We start from the raw sequence: 22,815 nt of genomic DNA on the forward strand, positions 1-22,815 counted from the left end.
ATTTTCAACATTGGTATAAGTATTGGAAAAAAGTGGTATTATTCTGTCTTCTCTTCTCTTCTCTTCTCTTCTCTTCTCTTCTCTTCCCCTGCTAGTTCTCTTGAAGACAGATCAGAGAGGTCATGTGTGTGCATCTCAAACACATCTGGTGAGAGAGAGTGAGTCCCAGAAGATGTGCAGATATCACCAGACACCTTGGCTTGTATACACTGGCTCAAAATGTATGCGCAATGCCAAAATTGTAAATGCAGTGACCAAACAGACATTCCTTGTGAGTGCTTTTGGAAAATCTGAATATCAGTTCAATTTAATCTGTCATTTGAGCCAACAAGAGCATCTGCAGAAACGTGAAGAATGCAGGGGGCTGTGTTTGAGGAGGATTTGAGATGCTGATGATCAGTGTTCTTTTCATATATGGGGTGTGTGTGTGTGTGTGTGTGTGTGTGTGTGTGTGTGTGTGTGTGTGTGTGTGTGTGTGTATGTCAGCGTGTGTGGGTTGTCCTTCGTGTGCAAAGCATTCTTCAATATCAAAGTGAGTGTGACGCTGATACTTGACGAGTCCCCCCCCCCCCCTTTTATTACAGCCAGGAGGAAGAGATGAAAACGGGAAAAAAAAGATGTGAGAAGGGTAAGGAAGGGAGAGAGAGACAGAGAGAGAGATGTGAGAGAGAGATGTGAGAGAGAGAGAGAGAGAGAGAGAGAGAGAGAGAGAGAGAGAGAGAGAGAGAGAGAGATGGCTGCTGGTTACCATGGAGATGGACCATGTGATCAGGGAGATGGCGTTCACAGTGAGGGGCGATGCCTTTGCCTGCTGCTGCTCTCCTCCAAACATACACGCTAAGAATGTGCTTTCTGTAGATGAATGAGAAAAAGAGAAGGATGACCTAAAGGAAGGGGTTGTATCGATCTGAAGGTGGTGACTCACCTTCATTGATTTTAATTATGATAATATATTATAATAATATTCACAAAATAAAATTTTAATAATACATTTATTGCCTATTTAAATAACATGAATCAAAGAAACACAACCTTGAAAGTAAGTGGCAACTGACTATTTAGCCCAATTAGTCACTCATGCTGCAGTATAGGTGTAGCAGCAGCATTGAGATGCAGCTCAAATTAATTCACATTATTTAAATCGGAAAACAGCAACACAGATAGGCCAAAGTAAAAATAATTATTTGGCAGATTGCCAGTTTTGTTTTTCGAGCAAAAATTTTCCATCTTGGCTGATTCCAATCATCTATCCCTATTATTAATTGTTATTGTTATTGTGCAGAGTATATCTATTAGGACTCCGTATGTTTGTGACCAATACAAATACTGATGTTTGAAGGCTAAAGATTTTAATCCAGTATCATCCATTATATATGATTTCGCTATTATACTCCTGTAGTTTTAGTTAAATAGTGCTTTGCTGACTGATATGATTGACAGGTCTCAATTGTTAAATAAATACTATAAATATTGTAGTGCTGGGGTGGTGCTACCAATAAACATTTCCTGTATGTTTTTCTATTTTTAATTACTTCTCTTCATAAGATTTTTTTTTCTTTTTACGTTTTTCATTTTAACATGTTTTGTGTTCAGATTATTCAATTCAGCCTCTATTTTTGTCATAAAGTGAAACAAAGTGTCTCATGCTAGGTGGCTCATCTGTTTGAGGTTTTGCCCTGTCGCCTGTAGATTGCAAGTATCCCAGAGATGGCATGACCAAAAAAAGGTCACTATTTGTCCAAAATATTTTCACAGATACCAATAAATCTACAGGTCATCAATTTGGGCCAGTATTACTAGCCAACTGATACATCATATGGTGGCCATATGTTGTCTTTTACTATGTCCAGCCAGGAATTCTAAGTAATCTAAAATATGTGGGATTTGGCTTTTTTTTGCATTTGCATTTTAGACTACCTATGCCGGCCTCCTGTGCCCAGTGCTCTCTTTTTTCAAAATTCAAAATATCGTCACCTTAATAAATAGGTTAAGCCCTAAAATATTTGGTAAAAGTAATTGTTAGATAAAGCTGCCACACAGGTTTTGCAGCCACTAGCAGTAAGTAGGCTAGAAGCATTTTCTTAAGTAATTGCAAAAAACAATCTGCAGAGGAAGATGAGAAGATATAAAAGGAGGTATAAAGGAAAGGTAGAAGAGATTTTGAAATGAAAAAGAGATTAATTTAGAGGAAGGATGTCATGAACAGCTGACAGAGAGCACGGCCTCAGGAGGACATCAACAAAGAGGAAGAGAGTGAAGAGCAAAGGAAGTAAAAAAAAAAATCAACTAGTAAAGTAAGAAAGTGGAACAGCAACTGAAGAAATGATTAACTCTTTTACATCAGTATAAGCCATGACGGGGAATCCTCGACCAACAGAAATTGATGAAATATTAATGCTGCAGTGGCAAGAGTGTCAAAATGGAAGAAGAGAAAGCGAGAGAGAGAAAATTATTTATAGAAATATTTATAAGCCCATAGCTCATTCCACCTGCACATTGACCTTCAGTAACAGACAAAGATCAGGTCTTCAAGTTTTGCACCTATGCTGACTTGTTTACTGTACTTTGTGAATTGGGGAGTAATGCACTTTAGTATATGTGAACATTTCAATTATTGAAATAGAAAGAACCAATAGTGTGGAGTTTTCTGTATGCTATACTACATTATGAGTACTCTTGCAAGTCTGTCCCCCGGCCCTGTATGAAGTTATTTGCTGGATCTGTGTCTATTACAGTGTGCTGTGAACACTGCTTCTGTAATAAATTATGATGAATGGAACAGTTCACTGTTTGAATTTGCCCACTAGATCCTCTGTAAGCAATTAATGATCTCAGAGATGGATGACGTGTTCGTTCTGGTCTGTGCCTACTGTGTACACAAGACAGTTATCTGTATATTATATTGTACAGGTCCAAAGGCTTTAATACAGTATGCTCAGTGCTTAATATAAAAAAAAACTTTAAAGATGTTTATTAATTAATATTTATTAATCTTTAGTGTCATGGCACATTACCGTCTTTTCACCTGTGGAGATACTGATTATGTATTTGGTGATGGGAGAAAAACTGTTAATGACTCTGTCTCATTGCTAACGCTGATGCTCTCTAGAAATAACCCATATTTAAGGGTTCTCCTCACGAGTCCCTCTTAGCGTGGTGTATTTCTGCAGACTTCACCCTGCATTATACTGAACTGGCTTACTGTGTGGTAAATCAAGACTTTGTGTGTGAACTGTGTGAAATATTTCTCTGACCTGTAGGTGAACTCAGCTCTCTGGGCACCCATTTTTAATTATTTCCTACTTTTGCCCTCTTTGTCTCTCATTCATGCACTGAATGTGTGTTGCTACTACAGGTCAGGGCTGCACAAAACGGACATATCACCACATTGCAGAATTGTCTTGATACATATAGCGATTTTGATATGCACTGTGTTATATTAAATCAAATCCAATAAAAAAAAAAATCAACTACATTTTTACGTAACTAACCCAATACTGTTCACAGTTCTCAGAGTTTAGAGGACTCATTTGTGTATTGCAGACTTCTGTGGTATCAATTTTGCATAAGCCAGTATCACAATAATGATTAACAAATAATATACTGTGCAGCCCTATGCAAGGATGTGTATGAGGTCAAATGAGGTTTTAGACCCTACTTGTCAGCAAGTGAATCTACACTTCAGTCAATGTGTGAGTGTGTTAAAGGGTCGGCTCATTTCAGACTGAAGTGTCTTCTACTTTATTGTTGTCTACATTAAAATAAAGCTTGTATTCTCTCTGGCAGTGAAGGCTTTTTGTCCTCGCAGCTAAGTGACAACAGCACACATACACACACAAACCACTCTGTGCTCTCTGTTCAGTGCTTTCAAAGATTAAATGTATGCTGCCATGGAGAGGGGAGATCCAGATTAGTTCGATTTAAGGACTCCTCTCCTCCATTCACTTCCAGAGAGTGAGTAGTGTTTGTGAGGAGCACAAAGCCAGCTCTGTCTGCTGTCTGTCCTTTTAGTGCTGTGTCTTGGTCAGTATCTTGAACAGAGTTACTTTGTTGGAAGGCAGAGGCCATTTTGGGATTTGTAGTCTTCTCAAGGGTGTATTTTATGCAATAAATATAATGTTTAATAATCCAAAAGCACACTGACAACTGCTCATAAATGTGTATTTATTTTATCATTTAACCAAAAGGTATGTTCGGAATGGACAAACTGATGAAATATTACCCACAAAATGGACATAACAGTCAGGAGGTAGTTAGTGCAACAGTAACAGTTTTAGTAAATCTAAAAGAACATAATGTATTGCCTGCATACACGTACACTAATATTCAAACAGAATATTTTAATCACAAGCGCTGCACAGTCCTCAGGTGCATTTATTAAGCTAGCAGATGAGCTAAGAAAAGCTAACTGATCTTAACATTGTTCTGTAAGGTTATTTATCGTTAGACGTATGAAATTGATGCTAGCAAATACGCTAACTAAGATAAAGTTTAGCTAGTCTTACCTTACAGCTGCTCATTATGTTTTGATTTTGAGCAGTGAGGGTGTTTGTTCCACCTTTAACTGTGTTTATTGTGGCAGAATCAACTGTAAACAATTATAATAGTAATTTCTAATAAAGCTATTTTCAAATGCAATGCAGGTTGGGGTACTGGTTTAATTGTCTGCATGTCAGCAGTTCCTCTGGTCACAGTTCTACACTCAGTGTATTTTTACATAATTTTGATGATTCTAAATCCTACCAAAATGTTTAGCTCAACTCAAATTGTGGTGGAATTTGAGCTTTGTGATGCACCAGATAGTTTCCTAAATAATGGAAACCAAAATTTGCATCAAAACCAAACTAACAATTAATTGATAAATTGATAGTGGTTGGGATAGTGTAGAGGTTAACACCTCTGCCTTCTACACTGTAAACTGGGGTTCAAGCACCCTACACTATACCAATAAGAGTCCTTGGGCAAGACTCCTAACACCGCCTTGGCCTACCTGTGTAAAAATGATCAAAAATTGTAAGTTGCTCTGGATAAGAGCGTCAGCCAAATGCCGTAAATGTAAATGAAAAATAAACTTTCTGTCCAGATGCTTAACCTTTGAACTTGTCCTTTGAACTCTTTCAGGTGTTCACCACGTACTCTAACGAGGACTATGACCGGCGTAATGATGATGTCGATCCTATGGCAGCATCAGCAGAATATGAGCTGGAAAAGAGAGTGGAGAGACTGGATCTTTTCCCTGTGGAACTGGAAAAAGGTAACACAGAACTGGATTCTGCACAGCCCCACAGAACTTTAGCACTTTCCTTTAGCTTCTGTTTTATGAGCTTTTTTGGTTGAAGAAAGAAACGCTGTTTTGCAATTACATAATTAATGCCTAATACTAATAAGTCTAACATTTCAGTCCCTAATCAAATTAATCCCGAAAGCTCTCTTGTAAACCTTCTTGTATTTTGTAAGTATTTGGCTCTAATTTTACTGATCATCCAAGGCTTTTCATGCAGTGCTGGTTGTCTAATTGTTAATACACACACTTTTTAAAATAGAAGTAGTAGTAGCTGCTATTTAGCCTCTGCATTAAAGGGTTAATAAGTGGTCTTGTCCTATCAGATGGCGATGGTTTGGGGATCAGTATCATCGGAATGGGCGCTGGAGCAGACATGGGCCTGGAGAAACTCGGAATCTTTGTTAAAACAGTCACGGAGGGAGGAGCTGCTCACCGGGACGGAAGGTCAGAAACGGATTGAAATGAACTATATGGGATTTGAATGGATTTGGCTCAAGCCAAGTGGAATTTGAATGAAATTGACTGGAAAGGCTTTTGATGAAATAGCTGTGAGGCTTTTATGTAATATGGGATTCCCTACATACATGTGCAATCTCTCAAGGCTATTAGAGCATATGGCTTTATTATATTAGACTTTGCAAGTGATTTAGTATGTTCAGGTCACCAAGGGATCAACAGTGATGCATTGAATAGAGCATCATGCCTGAGGGTAAAGCTCCTGATTTAAAAGTTTGCTTGGCAGTTTTGCATGAGGCTAGAGATGATGCAAAGGAAGTAGGTGACAGTTCATTGGTCTTTCTTGGCCTATCAGCTGTATTTAGGGTGAGAAATTAGATTTTAACTATAACTTGTATTTCTGCAGAAATTCAGCTGTTGTGTACAATGCCAGTGTATTAAACACCACAGCAGCTGCGGAACACATTTGAGTCAGAGGTTAAGAAGATCTGTTTGTTTACAGCTGCACTGAAACTTCACCGAGAACTTATTTCCAAACACTCAATGAGAAAACACCTCAACAAGCGAAAGAATAAACCACTGTGAAACATTTTTTCATAACCTGCAGAGCAAAGAGACATATTTGGTTAACTCAGCTTTATCGGAAAGTTCTATCTTTAGTATTTACATAAACATTTTGATGTTTTTGCTAGCATTGTAAAGCTAGCAAAATAATCACTTTTTTGACATAAATCTGAGATTTGGTAGCAGTATAGACCCCGAGAGACCTATAGAGCAGAGTTCACACAATGGGATAAGAGGTCAGGTAAAGGTCATGCTCTCATTTAAATAATGGGATATCATGAGATGCTAGGTTTTACTTAGGCTGCATCATTTTTACTATACCACAGATATACAACAGCATATTATTTTGCACTATACAACTTTTTTTATTAAAACCATACATTTAAAACAATGTTAATTTGTTTGTTTAACCTTTTTTTTACTTTGGAAAACTGCCAATTTAAAAGCAATAGGAAGTCAAGACTGTTTGTTATTGCTAATGACATCATAGATCTGTTGGGTGATATCAGTATTGATACCACAATGATATTAAATTTTAGTTATAGCAGTAATGATAAACAAATTTTAGTGCTATTCAGATGTGATTAGATTTACAGTGGGGAAAAAAAAGTAATCAGTCACCAATTGTGCAAGTTCTCCCACTTAAAAAGATGAGAGAGGCCTGTATTTGACATCATAGGTAGACCTCAACTATGAGAGATAAAATGAGGGAAAAAAAATTCAGAAAGTCACATTGTCTGATTTTTAAAGAATTTATTTGCAAATAATGCTGGAAAATAAGTATTTTGTCAATAACAAAAGTTCACCTCAATACTGCGTTATATATCCTTTGTTGGCAATGACAGAGGTCAAACGTTTTCTATAAGTCTTTACAAGGTTGGCACACACCGTTGCTGGTATTTTGGCCCATTCCTCCATGCAGATCTCCTCTAGAGCAGTGATGTTTTGGGGCTGTCGGTGGGCAACACGGACTTTCAACTCCCTCCAAAGGTTTTCTATGGGGTTGAGATCTGGAGACTGGCTAGGCCACTCCAGGACCTTGAAATGCTTCTTACGAAGCCACTCCTTTGTTGCCCTGGCAGTGTGCTTGGGATCATTGTCATGCTGAAAGACCCAGCCACGTTTCATCTTCAATGCCCTTGCTGATGGAAGGAGGTTTGCACTCAAAATCTCACAATACATGGCCCCATTCATTCTTTCATGTACACGGACCAGTCGTCCTGGTCCCTTTGCAGAGAAACAGCCCCAAAGCATGATGTTGCCACCCCCATGCTTCACAGTTGGTATGGTGTTCTTTGGATGCAACTCAGCATTCACTCTCCTCCAAACACGACGAGTTGTGTTTGTACCAAACAGTTCTAATTTGGTTTCATCTGACCATATGACATTCTCCCAATACTCTTCCGGAACATCCAAATGCTCTCTATCAAACTTCAGACACGCCTGGATATGTACTGGCTTAAGCAGGGGATACACGTCTGGCACTGCAAGATCTGAGTCCCTGGCGGTGTAGTGTGTTACTGACAGTAGCCTTTGTAACGTTGGTCCCAGCTCTCTGCAGGTCATTCACTAGGTCCCCCTGTGTGGTTCTCGGATTTCTGCTCACGATTCTTGTGATCATTTTGACCCCACGGGCTGAGATCTTGCAAGGAGCCCCTGATTGAGGGAGATTAGCAGTGTCTTATAGGTCTTCCATTTTCTGATTATTGCTCCCACAGTAAATTTCTTCACACCAAGCTGCTTGCCTATTGCAGATTCAGTCTTCCCAGCCTGGTGCAGGTCTACAATCTTGTTTCTGGTGTCCTTCAACAGCTCTTTGGATTTCACCATAGTGGCATTTGGAGTGTGACTGTTTGGGGTTGTGGGCAGGTGTCTTTTATACAGATAACGAGGTCAAACAGGTGCCATTAATACAGGTAATGAGTACAGGTCTGTGACAGCCAGAAATCTTGCTAGTTTGTAGGTGACCAAATACTTATTTTCCACCATTATTTGCAAATAAATTCTTTAAAAATCAGACAATGTGATTTTCTGACTTTTTTTTCCTCATTTTGTCTTTCATAGTTGAGGTCTACCTATGATGTCAATTACAGGCCTCTCTCATCTTTTTAAGTAGGAGAACTTGCACAATTGGTTACTGACTAAATACTTTTTTCCCCACTGCACATGGCGAGGTGGATTGTCATTATTGCTGGTGTTTCTTTGTGATTGTAGTCCCAACTGAATCTAATCTGCCATGTTGTCATTTTACAGATGTAAATTTTACAGATTTTACAGATGTAAATTTTACAGATGTACACCCCAAATTATATTAATCCCAAACACTTGCCTGTTGGTAAATTAAAGATTTTGTTGCAACACAGAGTAGAGACCACTTTCAAGATTTTTTGTCTTTTTTCATGATGTTGTTGGTGGTGAGCTCTTCACCTACACATTCCCAAACTAAAGGCTATGCTAAAGCCATGTTGCATGCACCTAAGACAGTTAGATGGTTAGAATAAAATGAAATGCTTGGACATGTTTTGTACTTGTGAGCAGGTTACATTACTCTGCCTCTCCATGTAAAACTAATCCTGTTCTATATAGCACTTTACTTAGCAATGTATACCCAGCATTTGCTGGCTGCTTCATATGGTTTTGTAAGAGGATTTCAAAATGTACACAAACTTAATAAATATTAAATTTCCTTTCTGGTTTTGGTCTGATTAATATTTACAATACTTACATTCCTTTTGATGTCATTTTAAGAGAAGCAGTCCAGCAGATTAATCAAAATAAGCTGTCATCTTTGTAAGGTTTTCTCTAAGCATGGAGTATTTTGGAAGCACAAGTTCATTAATTTTATTAATGGAAGCTTAATGTTTTTGAAAAATATGATACTGTATTTTATGTATATTACCCAGTAGAAATCTATGGCACAAGCAGATAAACCCATGATGTTAATTGCGATAACACACTTCCTCTCATGTTCTGTTGTTGAAGTTGCACCTTAGAGGTCCTCCTTCTGTCAGTCAGCTGTGTGAATGTCCTGACAGGCCGTCTGAGCTGTCATAAACAAGCAAGAGCGGCTGTGCTTGGAGTAACCTGCAGACGAGGCTGTTTAACAGAGACGTTTTATGATAGCAAGGAGGCTGACAGAGGCCATTCATCAGTTTAATGGTCAGGAATTACAGGAGACATTTAGTTAAGCTGGCTTTTGCCTGAATGTAGCTGTAGTGTATTTCAGGTCAACTGTGTCATTCTTTAGCCATATCACATACCTTCTGTGTTTCTTTTAATATATAACACCTAAGGGTGAATTAATGCACTAATGGAACAAGATAATTGAAGTTAGCAGTTCTGAATCTAACGCATCTAATGTTCTTTATGTTAAATGTATTCTTTGTTGTAAAAGTGAGTGTGTTATTGATAATGACTGAACAAATTAGTTCATTGGTTCATTGGTATGAAAACAGCTTAACATAAATGCAGTAACAGATTCTGCTTAGTATTTTATCTCATCAGCATCTTTCTTTTTGCTGTCCCCTTCTTTCTTGAACCAGGATCCAGGTGAATGACCTCATAGTGGAGGTAGACGGCACCAGCTTGGTGGGCGTTACTCAGAATTTTGCTGCGTCAGTCCTGAGGAACACCACTGGCAAAGTCAAGTAAGCAAATGCTTTCAGCTAGTAAGGCTGCTCATGAAAACTGCATTATGTCAGTCTCACATCATGTGACATCTGATTTCAAGCTCAAGGTCTGGTGCAGTGTGTTATCTGGACAGGCCTTCATTTAGGACTGGCATGTTTAGGGTAAAAGCAGTAATGTAGCTCTGCTTTGAAGTTTTCAATGTACATGTATTTAAAGCAGGCACAGATTTGTGCACTCAGGGAGCCTTTATAATTTGGCTAAAGGAAGTGAATCTGAGTCTCAAAAGCCAGACCAGCAGACGTCCCTGCAGTTATAAACTCCTGAACAGTTTACTGTGAAATTGAGAGCAAATAGATGGTTGCCCCTGAGCAAATAAGAGGTTGCTGGTAATAGGGCTGTACAGTATACGTAAAATACTAGTGTTGTGATTATATTGCTACTATATGTCACAATTGTGTTGCACCGTGCAATATATTGACCAAAATAATGTACTTTTGTTAAATTACATGAATACCTTGATTTATTGCAACACCATCAGAAGAACTTTCATGGAACTGTGACTGGTCTAGGTACAGTAAAAAAACAATGGGCCTCATTCGCCAACCAATCTTAAGAAATATCTTCTTAAAACCAACTTACGCAGTTTTCATTAAGATGCTGATATTCACCAATGTTTTCTTATTTGCAATTTGTTCTTAGGTAAGAACAGAACCTGCACACGCTCAAGAGCACAAACATGTGAACAATTCTGCTGTTTAAGAACACACTCAAATCTGATGTAGACTTTTTTTAAGGACCTTTCTCAGGAACACATTTAAGAAAAAACAGGAAGATATTGGTGAATGAGGCCCATTGTTATTGGTTAGAGGGCTCATTTACATATTGCAGTCATCTGTGTTATCAGTATCAAAAAGGCCAACATCACCATAATGGAAACTGTATAATGCTATTGAATACTATTCAATGGAGTTGCTATTTAATACTATAAATACTTAAGTGCTGTTTACTATTTAATTGACTTTTTAATTGCTGCATAAAATGTGAGAAGTGGAATAAAAATAAATATAATCAAAGTTTTTGACAGTAATTTTTCAAATGAAAACTACTGTCTTTGTTTTTCTTTTTTGACTATTCCAACTTCCCACAATTCAGAAATATTTCATATTGTGTTTTGAAGTATTGTAATGTTATATTTGTGCTATATAGCTCACCTCCTACTTATTGCACAGATGTGTCTGAGCTTTTCTTCATTATGTGAGCCAGCAAAATTAAAAAGTCAAAGGAATCTTTCAAATGAAATGATGGTCATTTTACAGCACCAGAGTTCCACTGACAACAGAATCTCATACAGTTTTATTCTTCAGCACAATGATAAACCGTATCACCAGAAAACCTCTCAGGTCTTTTAGAAGCTGTCTTCAGCATTGGTTTATGCCAAAAATTTCATATTTGTTTTGACAGCTTTTGGCTGTGCATAGATTCTAGGCTGTGGTGTTCCACCAGATAAGCCAAGCCCTCAATACACAAATAATATATACTGTTGAAAGACAAGTGGAATAGATTCATTTTGTGATCTTTATAGAGAAGAAAATGGTTTAAACAGATTTTTTTTTCCACATCCCAGCCTTGTACTGCATCATGCATTCCTTCTTTCATTTGAAGAAGGGGTTGACTGTGGTTTGCTTTCTATGAACATGAGCGCCTATTAAGCGTTCATGTTAGCTACCTTAAAACAAGATGTAGTTCAGCTTCATATGGTTGCAATCAGAAGAGGGGCGAAACATGCAGTTTTACTTTTAGGACCAGAATAAAGTAAATATTTAAATATGTGAAATAGCCAGAAATGTCTTCCACTACAACACTACTGTTAAAACCAGCACAACCACCACAGAGGGACAGGCTTAAATTAACTCCTATAGAAACGTTCAACTTACACCCCCCAGCAGACCTTTATTCAACCCAAATCTCTGTCCTTGAGCTAGTTTGCTGAGATGAACACTTCCAGAGCAGCTGGGTTGCAATGTAAGAGTGAGCATCTTTCAAACTGTGCCCTTGTACAAAAAGTACTTGTTACATTATTAATTGCTTGCAGTGATAGAATATAGATAGACAATATATAATGTGATACATATTTCTTTGCGCAAAATAATATTTAAGTAGATTAGCTTGCAATATGAGTTGAGAAATACCCGTCACTATTCTGCTGGTGTTCAGAGAGAATATTCATGCTTGAGGTATGTCAATCACTCTCGACTGTTTTCAGAGTCAGAGACATGGTGTTCAGTGGACTGTATCTTCTCATGCATATTCATTAGTTACATTGTCACTCACTTTTTGACCTGAACTAGAAACATGTACAAAACACTCCTGTTTGTCATTTATTCACTGATGCATGCAAAAGCAACAGTGATCAGAACACAGTGCTAGCCCATTAAGCTAGTTGACATCATGGAACAAAACTAATTAAAATAAAACATGTAATACAATTAATGACATTTATATTTAATTAATGTGAAAAATATGAGCTGAATTTAAATGCAAATCACAGAAGGCTATGCTTAAGTGTTTGGTTCAATTAGAACAAACCCTAGTGCGATTGCTCTGTTTTATGTGGTTTGTTTGAAAACTCCAAACTTGGTGCGCATCGAAGAAGCAGGCCAAGACTCACTGAAGAAGTCAGTCAGACTGCGCTTCTGAAAGGATTTTTCTGTGCTGTTTGCTTTACAAGTTTTATAAACGCATTAAGAAACTTGAGGCCGTGTGTTTTCAAAATGATTTCACCACTTCATTTCGTGGGAAAACCACTGAAATGTATGGTCTCTTGAGACTTATATATCACAAGAATTTTATTTATTTATTTTTTTATATTTTAATTTTTTTCCCCCAATTTAGTCATATCCAGCTCCACTCACTAGTTAGGACTCCCCTGATCACATGATGCCACCAGTGCCAGGAGGGTGAAGGCAAACAAATACAAGTTTCCTCCGAGTCATATGAAGTATCTTTTCGAACTGCCACTTACACAATGCCGTTGGACAGCTGAACATGCTTGGAGGAAAGCGCTTAACCGCCAGTTCTGTTTCATCAGCTAACAGATGCCTGAACTGGCTAGCATTGTGCACTGATTAAAGGGGAGAGTAAGGGTCATCCTACCCACCCAGAGAGAGTGAGGCCAAATGTGCTATCTTGGACTTTATTGACGGCCATTGCATCACCAGGGATCAGCTCACAATCTCCTGATTACAAGCCAATGATTAGAAGGTTGCGCCACATGCTTTAATAAAACCTCTGTGTACTTTCTAATGAACTAATTAATGAAAATTGCATTATTTTGTTATTTTAAAAATCTAATAATTTAGATTTATATTTTAGTCTATAATGTCAAGAGGCAGAAACCATACAATAGGCAGATCCAGGCTAATCTTTCAACCAGTCAGAAAAGATGCATTATATGAAAACAAACAGAACAAGCAGCATGTTTTAGGATAATGAGCAGGCAGAGTCATAATGGTCCAAGGATATCAATGAGGTTTTTCATTGATACGATTTTCAGCTGCAACATCATAAGATCCACCCATTTATTTTAAAAAAACAAAATATCAATCAACTCTTCAGTGTGAGTTAAATCAGCTCCGACGTTCAACAAAAGAAGCCAGCTTGTAACTGGTGGAGTCTCCATTATTTAAACTTATTTGCAACCAAATGCTTTCTGTAGCTACTGATCATTTTATTACCTGTAACCCTCCTTTATAGACATTCACTTGCCCTCTTTATTTTTTTCCTCACAGTTCTCTATTGATGTTTACATATACTCTGTATAAATTTAAATGGTATTCTGAAACTGTAAAAAAAAAAAAAATATATATATATATATATATATATATATATATATATATATGTTTTTTTCTTGAATGAGACTGGTCAGACTCCTCCTGCGCTTTCCTCCCTCCACTGTCCTTTTGGCATACTGCTTGCCTGAGCAGACCCCTACCCCACTGACTAGAGCGTTGCTTAGCAACATGAGAGACAGGGAGACACAATCTTAGAATCACAATATTTTTATTCACCAAGCACAAGATGTATACGTAAGTTCTCTTCTTGCAAATAAGAACATACATTTCAATGCAAATTCGTAAAACGTATAAATAAAATGCGCATAAAAGTACATAAAATAATGTACAAATATCAAAGATGTGCAATGGGTATTATGGAGAGTTAAGAGTTGGAGTTTGTGCAGAGTTATAAAGTACATATTGTTGCTGCCATATAAAAACAGTGTAACTCCTTTTTTAACACCATTTGAGAATGCCAACTGCCCTTCACATTGTGTGCACACTTCATGATGAATAGACCAATTGTTACTAATAAAATAGACATTGTTTCTAATAAAATAATAATAATGATATGTTTCATTTTAGCTACAAATAAATATTTACACAGGAATATAGTTATCTTTACAAAATGTTATAAAGATGAAACCCCTACGCTCTAAATAAAAATCACAATTACAAACAACAAGTGAAAATGAGCCACAATACTTCTAGGTCTATGCTAGGCTAATCAAATACGTTTTTTATCTAGATTTAAACACATCTATTGACCTTGTATTCCAAATATGCTCTGCAATAGGAGCTATGTAAGATAATGATCTTCCGCTAACTGAACTGTTAATGATTCTAGGAGTTTGCAGTAAGCCTGTGTAAGCTCAGAGATGTAGTCTGGACAGGCCATAACACTTCATCAGATCAGTATGATATTCCAGATTTAAGCCATTAAGAGGATTAAATGTCATGAACCAGACCTTCATAGTCAGTGTTGAACTTAAAAGGAAATTCCACACCTTTTTTAAAATTCTGTGTAATTAAATGGTTAAGATAATTAGGTAATTTGTTTTTTTTTTTCCGATAGTTTAGTTTTGATGTACACATTTGGGCTATATATATAATTTGTGAAAAAAGTATGAACTAACTTCTTAGCATATTGTACAGTCAGGTCAAGGATAAAAATGGGTTCAAATCACTTGGAACTTACATTACATATATTAATGTTAAAAACATTTGTACCATTTCAGGGACACAAGGACTTGTTATGACAACAGTTATATCCAGTATGTTTAGTTAGCAACAGAAGGTGTTAATGTACACTGAAGAAATTACCGTAGCTGAATGAAGTCATATTGTAGACTGTTCTCCATTTTATTGTGTCCATTTTGCTGAGCTGACTGGCACTTGGTTTTGTGTGTGTGTGTGTGTGTCTGTGTTGCAGGTTTATTATTGGCCGGGAGAAACCAGGGGAGCAGAGCGAGGTTGCGCAGCTGATCCAGCAGACGCTGGAGCAGGAGCGCTGGCAGAGGGAAATGATGGAGCAGCGCTATAATCAGTACATGGAGGAGGACGAAGAGGTCAGCTCATAAACTCAGCATGCTTACACAAACACCTCACAGACACTGTCAAGAACCCTTTCACACACACTAAACAAGAACATTAGCAAGAGGCTGAGACCTTGTTCAGCAGAGTAACAAACACATCCTGAACACATGGAGAACACATGGCTGCCAGCACAAGGACATGACACAGCCACTGTTAAAGATTGAATATACAATTCAATTCACATAAAGCCTTTTCAATAAAAGTTATTTTTCACAAGATCATCTGCAAAAAATATGTGAAAAAAGTGGTTTCCAAAAATGGAGATACAAAGGAAATGGGACTCCGGACAATAGGGCAAGACCTGGTACACCACCAAAACTCTCACAATCAAATAAACAGCACTTTCACCTTTGAGAGAGAGGAGAAAATCAAGTTCCACTCTTGCTTTAAATTTAAAAAAGAAACAGTAATTTCTGTCCATCCTTCTACTTTGAGAAGACATCTCAGTGCTATGGGTCTGAAAGGATGCATAGCTTTTAAGAAGCCATTAATGTGAAAAGAAAATATGTCAAAGAAAACAAAGAGAAAAAACTAGAAGACCAAAACTGGACATCTGAGATGTGGAGTAAGGTTTAATGGATTAATGAGTTTAAAATTGTATTTGGGATTAATTGTATTGTGTGTGTGTGTGTGTGTGTGTGTGTGTGTGTGTGTGTGTGTGTGTGTGTGTGTGTGTGTGTGTGTGTGTGTCAAGTTTTTGATGCATTTGTGCAATTCTCAGTTAAATACATGTTTTCTGCAGATCTATGGATATAGAATAGATCTAAATGTAGATAGATTTACCTATGTTAATAGATATGAGCTTCCATTAAATGGAGCTGTAAGGCAAAATTAGTCTTGTAGCTCATATATAAAACTAACAAACCTTGGAGAGCAAACATGTCTTGGCTGATCAACTACATTTGGGGATTTTTTTTTCACCGAACTATCACTTTAAACTAATTAGCAATTTGCATGTCAGTAATGTAATCAGGGACTAAGCCGCAAGAAGTTGGCCACTATATATAAATATTTTTTTAGCAATTTGTTAAGTTTATGGTTTTCCTGCGGGTGAGTTTGCCCTAGTTTTTGCCAAATGACAGGTGTGAATTGTTGGTCCTGTGCATGCAGTATTCACACCTTCATCTGCCTTGGTACGCTGTCCATCCAAGCCCTCTCCTCCTCTTCCTCAAGGCCTGACAGCTTTTGGGTGTGAAGGGAAAGTGGTAAATAATTCAGTGGTGGAGGATCAGATGTGACCAGGTTGGAAGGGACGTGGGTGTGAAAACAAGCACAGGCTCTTCAGAAAGACATGCTCTGCGTCAAGATCAAAATCAAGAAGAACTTTTTACTGAAAAGTTTAGCACAGAGCCTATTTGTTTTTAGCACTATACAGTATGAAGTCTGTGTCTTGGTCACAGTAGAAGTAAAGTAGAAGAGTGTATAGTGCTAATAAACAAGACAGTCTAATAAAAATCACTGAATTACAATGCACACACTACACATCATTGCAAATCTAAGCTCTAAACCTAACAGTAAGTACAGTAAAATAAATATTAATAGCACAAGACAATGTTAGATCAAGAAAGAGTAAGTGTAGGTGTAAAACTGGAGTAGATTAAATGCAAATTGTGTGTAAACCATAATTACAGCATATCTTGCAGTGACACTAATAGGCAGCCCAATTTACATAGCAGCATACTATTATATTATACCAGCAATCTGATGAACAGTCTTTGAACCCATATGCTTTCATGTTGGAATTGCAAACAGTAAGTAGACTGATTCTGGGCATTTGTCCTGAATGGCCAGATTATAGTACTGGCAAACATTTATAATGACTAAGACCACAACATCAAGCCTAGATTATGTTGTGTGATATAAAATACATTGTATAAATTTGGCCAAATACCACAGCCTTATGCATTTTAAATATCTCAATACAGTTTGAGGATTAGGATTAGCTCCAATACTATACTTAGTGTGAACTATCTTACTCTACATTACATAGTACACTAAGGTATACTGCCTTCTTATATGATATCTACTGTCTGCTAGTATACTAGGTGCACAATGCATTATTTTGACTCAAGACCATGGTACATATGCATTTCCAGCACCTTAAAATTATCATTTGAATGCTGTGGTGTTGGCTTTGGTAGCAGCTGTTCACAATACATACTGTCCAGGTAACTCTCTGCTAAGGAACAAACATGTTACGTCTGATTAATCTTAGCCATTTAGTGGAGTTTAGCTTTTGCTTGGCATTTTGCTGCTGTCATAGCAGCACACAGAAGCAGGGAGCAGGCCTGGAGGGATGTGTTTCTCCTCTCGCGTGTGACGCAGTGCCGTGACTCAGAGAGGAAAGCCATTGTGCTTCTGCAGGAGTCCACCAGCTCCTGTCATTACTTAAAGCGGAAGTCTATTGTTTAACGCCTCAGGAATCACTGCAGGTGGGACTATAGTAACTGAGGTCAACAATAACACTGCAGGTCCACTCCCTCTAAAATGTAGAGATATGTGTAGTGACCGTGCACTGTGTTAGTAACCCCTGAGGATCACAGCACAGACATGACAATGTCTTAGAAGGCCTTTAAAGGATATAATCAGTTATGTTTTAGAGGTTTGAAACAGGTGAGAAAAATTGAATTTACAATTTTCCCCTTAGGCCTAGTAGAGTTGGTCAGCCAGTCCATATTATAGACACTGCAGGTGCGGAGTCCGATCAAAATGGTGGATGACCACTTGTAGACCATTTATTAACATAGCTTGTCCAGCTCTCATAGATGTTAATTTAGCCTCTGCAGAGACTCTGCCATCTTGTGGCCAGTTTTGGAAATGTCACAATGTCACAAGTGATTGTTTCTACTGCACACATCCATTGACTTAGTCTCAAGCCTGATTTCTGCTGACAGAAAGTTTGATGCTTTTCACTGCACAACAGGGACGAGAACTGCCTACCATGTCAGGAAGAGACTGTTTGACTGATGTGCAAAACGACCAACAGTCTTTTTGGAGAGACATGCAGATGGAGGCAGCTGTATAATATCCTATATATCTTGCTCTGAAAGGCCTATTTTTTCATTATAATGTCTAGTGCAGGCAGCAGTTCGCTATTGCAGCCTAGAATTCAGCTTCAAAAAATGTTTTCTGCCCAAATGATTATAATGCTGTGTGGAAGGACATTTAAGAAATGCAACTGACAAAATTCAGATAATTGTTGACAGCTTTGGGGCCACCACGAGTCAGCAGAACAACTTAAACTCGTCTTCATATAGATTCCACAAGTCTCTGGAGGTATTAATCACCATTCTCCCTAAAACTATTTCTTAGCTTGGTCTTTTGATGATGTTGATGGATGGCATTGTCCAAAATCTCCCATTTTCATAGCCAGCGAAACATTCAGTAACCTCTTGTGCCTTGTGGATAGGGCATTTTCAGTTTGTCCGAGACCGCTCGAGTTAGGATAGTAATATTTCATTATGGGATAAAGCTGATTAGTCAGAATAATTTTGATTTGCTTTTTTTTCATTTTGGCAACAAAATGCAACAGCAAAATGCCCTCCCACGGCATAACAGAGCCACTGGGCCCCCTCACTGTAGGGGTCAAGCATTCAGACGTGTATCTTTTTCTTGGTGTACATCACACATTCACTCATGCACTTGTGGAGAATATGGTGAAGGATGACTCATATAACAATACTATTTTTTCCCCTTATCTCTGTACCCCAGTGCATATGATTTTGCCACCACTGAACTCTCCAACGTACACCGAAACCATACTGTAATATCCTTGTCTTTGTAATTGTGGACTAACTGCCCTTGCTGACACAGTCTGATCACAACCTGCCTTGACATATATATATATATATATATATACACACACACACACACATATATATACACACACATATACCTGGGTATATGAGGACCAGGTCATTGTCATTGAATCAGAATCAGAATCCTTTATTGATCCCAGAGGGAAATTGCATGCAGAAAGCATTTCAGTAAGACATTCAGTAAAAGTACATATTGTGTGCTTTCTTCCAAAATTCCCATCCACATATATATATATATATATATATATATATATATATATATATATATATATATATATATATATATACACACACACACACACACACACTAATGTCTTTCCCACAGATTTTAAATGAGATGTCACTTTAGTACCTGTTCCTGTTGAAAGAGTTCAGCGGTCTTTGTGAATTACAATCCTCCCATCCATGCATCTTCCAAAGACACTTAGATCTTTTCCTCTTCCCTAAAAGTTTTAGGAGAAACTGTATTACATGTAAGGGAGACATGAGATGTTTCTGGTCCAGATAGAAATTATAATAATTACTCACATCATCAAAATTGAGACGGCTGGTAGTCTTGGATTAGAAATAGTTGAGCTCCTGCCTTTAGTTAATTTGCAGATAAACTTGAGTGTTATTACCTCAGCAAAATGTGGTCTTTTGATCAGGGGAAATATCTGAGAAACAGTGGACTTGAGCAAACCTCTCTTTTGTCTTTCCATCTGATCTTACTGTTGTCTGGAATAAACTACAGATAAGATCCCTTTTGTTTTTTTTTCTTTGGATTGTCACCCTTCTGCTAGTTGTAGATCTACAAAGGCTTGAAATTATTGTTCAATCCTTTTTGGCAAAAGAACAATGCATTATGAAATTACTGTTGGACTGGTGACAGTATTGCATAAATTAGCACAGTTCTCTGGAACACAGCCCTGTTCCCACTCACTGCTGATTGCCATGGGTTATTTGTCATCTTTAATGTTGAGAATAAGAGAGAGAAGTTGCTGTGAAATGTGTTAGTGTAAGTGAGTTAGAGAATTACCCAGCCAAACCAGGAAGTCACAGATTTCACAATTACACAGAGCACTGGCACCATCCATCTCACACTCTCTTTTTTTTCTCTCCTCTTTTGTTTCAGACGGGCGAGTATGCTACAGATGAGGATGAAGAGATGAGCCCCATGTTCCCTAATGCTATTGAGGTATTTGACTTGGCCGAAAACGAGGACATGCTCTCACCCGTGGAGATGGACCCAGAGAAACTCACCCACAAGTTCAAAGAGGTCAGCAATGTGGACATTCACACTGGGTTCACGCTGCCATTAGTTTACTTCGGAAGTTGATGTTAAAAAGAACAGTTTAGGTGCTTAATCACAATTGAGATTGTCGTAATAATTTGAGATGATCAGAATTATTTGAGATGATTGCAATTATTTAAGAAGACTAATTATTTTCCACAGTTATTAGATTATGTAGTCATAATATGCTGTACGAAATAAATAGGGTGTGTATAAAAAATTTCATTCTCCTTAGTTAAAGAGATAGGAGCCTTGTCTTGTATGAGTGGAAGTCTCACCCTTCACCTGAAATGGAGACCTTGACTGGTTCTACTGCAGTGTTTGACGTGATCTGCATGTGCCTATAGATCAGCAGTCTGTGCAGTTAAGGGAGATCAGAGATTATTATTTCTTTTTGATGAAAATAATCAAATTCAAAACCAAATCAAATGAAATTCCTGTTTGTCCTTGGGGTTTCGGCAGCCATGCCTGATCCATCAAAACTCTTGTTTAGATGAGTGAGTTGTGTTAGATTTGGGTTGGAGGTGAAACCTACAGAAAAGTAGATCTTCAGGAGGATGGTGAACACTGGTATAAATTATTACTATACTTAAGATAACAAAAATAATTAACATGACAAGTGAAACTGTTGAATGGTATTATACTTAGTATGTAGAATAAGTTCACTGTTAAATGGCATATATTTTATAGTCTTTCACATTCACTATATTTTTTGTCTCCATTGTTCTCTCTCCAGCTCCAGATAAAGCATGCTGTAACCCAGGCTGAGATCAAGCAGCTGAAGCGGAAGGTAAGGACATCAGGGAGCTCAGTTTTAAAGTTCACAAAGTTTACAGGTGATAAAAGGTCTTTAAGAACTGTGTACTCCCCTGTCTTACTCTCTTTTTCTCCACCCCCTCTCTCTCTCACACACACACACTAGCTGGCTCACGCAGAGCAGGAGAAGCTGCGTTGGCGGATGGAAAAGGCCCAGCTGGAACAGACGGTGCGGGAGACGAAGGAGCGCATGGAAAAGCTGGAAGGCTACTGGATGGAGGCGCAGAGTCTGTGTCAGGCGGTGGATGAGCACCTAAAGGAGACGCAGGCCCAGTACCAGACACTAGAGCGCAAATACAGCAAAGCCAAACGCCTCATCAAAGAGTACCAGCAGAAGTGAGTGTGCAGGGATTGTAGAGACTTTGGCTGCTCCAAGTAACATATTGTTGACCATGACATTTGTAGTTTTGAAATGATACCAGTTGACATTGGTCTGTCTGTGTGTGTGTGTGTGTGAGCACAGAGAGATTGAGTACCTGAAGAAGGAGACAGCGCAACGGCGTGCGCAGGAGGAGTCTGAGGCCGGTCGTAAAGAGGAGACAGACAGCCTGCAGGAGAAGGTATAGTAAGAATTGAAAACAGTATACCAACAAAACATAATTTCCTTTGTGACCGTGCTGAATTAGTTTCCTCTGAACAAGTATTGCTTTACAATATGAGTAATATGAATTTGGTTGCCAGAAGTAAATTGAGTTTAAATTAGCCATTCTGTGTTTGTCTGTTTATTTTACAACTCCATTTCCAAAAAAGTTGATTCTCTGCAAAATGTAAATGAAAACAAAATGCAATGATGTGCAAATCATTTATACCCTATATTTATATATAAAGACACCATATCAAATGTTGAAACTGAGAAATTTGATTGAAAATTATGTACCCTTGTGAATTTGATGCCAACAACACATTCCAAAAAAGTTGGGATGGGGGCAACAGAAGGCTGGTAAAGTTGTGTAATGCTAAAAAACCTGGTGGTTGATTGGCAACAGGTCAGTAACATGACTGGGTATAAAAAAGCATCCCAGAGAGGCTGAGTCTTTCAGAAGTAAAGATGAGGAGGGGTTCACCACTCTGTGAAAGACTACATGATCACGTTAATCAACATAAAATTGCAAAGAACTTTTGCTTTTCATCATCTATGGTGCATAGTATCATTAAAAGATTCAGGGAATCTGGAGAAGTATCTATGCCAGGGACAAGGCCAAAAACCAGTATTGTGCCATAATCTTTGGGCCCTTAGGCTGCATTAAAAACAGACATGATTCTGTAGTGGAAATCGCTGCATGGGCTCAGGAACACTTCTGAAAAACACTGTCTGTGAAAACAACAGTTTGTCACTGCATCCACAAATGCAAGTTAAAACGCAAAGAAGAAACCATCTATACAAAGGATCCAGAAATGCCTCTGGACCTGAGCTCATTTGAAATGGGCTGAGGCGAAGTGAAAAAGTTTCCTGTGGTCCAACAAATCAAAATTTGAAATTATTTATGGAAATCATAGACACCGTGTCCTCAGGGCTAAAGACCACTCAGCTTGTTTTCAGTGCAT

At 38.0% G+C, this 22,815-nt stretch overlaps 1 protein-coding gene across 1 annotated transcript in view; it reads left to right on the forward strand.

Moving 5' to 3' along the window:
• ppp1r9ba (protein phosphatase 1, regulatory subunit 9Ba) overlaps positions 1-22,815 on the forward strand; it is a 69,395-nt gene that overhangs the window by 39,013 nt on the left and 7,567 nt on the right. Inside the window, exons 3-10 of the mRNA XM_017685204.2 lie at positions 5,122-5,254; positions 5,608-5,728; positions 9,847-9,951; positions 15,200-15,335; positions 20,296-20,439; positions 21,191-21,244; positions 21,377-21,606; positions 21,734-21,830. Of these exons, the coding sequence (XP_017540693.1) occupies positions 5,122-5,254; positions 5,608-5,728; positions 9,847-9,951; positions 15,200-15,335; positions 20,296-20,439; positions 21,191-21,244; positions 21,377-21,606; positions 21,734-21,830 (1,020 nt within the window). The remainder of the gene's footprint in view (positions 1-5,121; positions 5,255-5,607; positions 5,729-9,846; positions 9,952-15,199; positions 15,336-20,295; positions 20,440-21,190; positions 21,245-21,376; positions 21,607-21,733; positions 21,831-22,815) is intronic.

This window comes from Pygocentrus nattereri, chromosome 14 (genome assembly GCF_015220715.1).
Source record: "Pygocentrus nattereri isolate fPygNat1 chromosome 14, fPygNat1.pri, whole genome shotgun sequence".
NCBI classification, from domain to species: domain Eukaryota; kingdom Metazoa; phylum Chordata; class Actinopteri; order Characiformes; family Serrasalmidae; genus Pygocentrus; species Pygocentrus nattereri.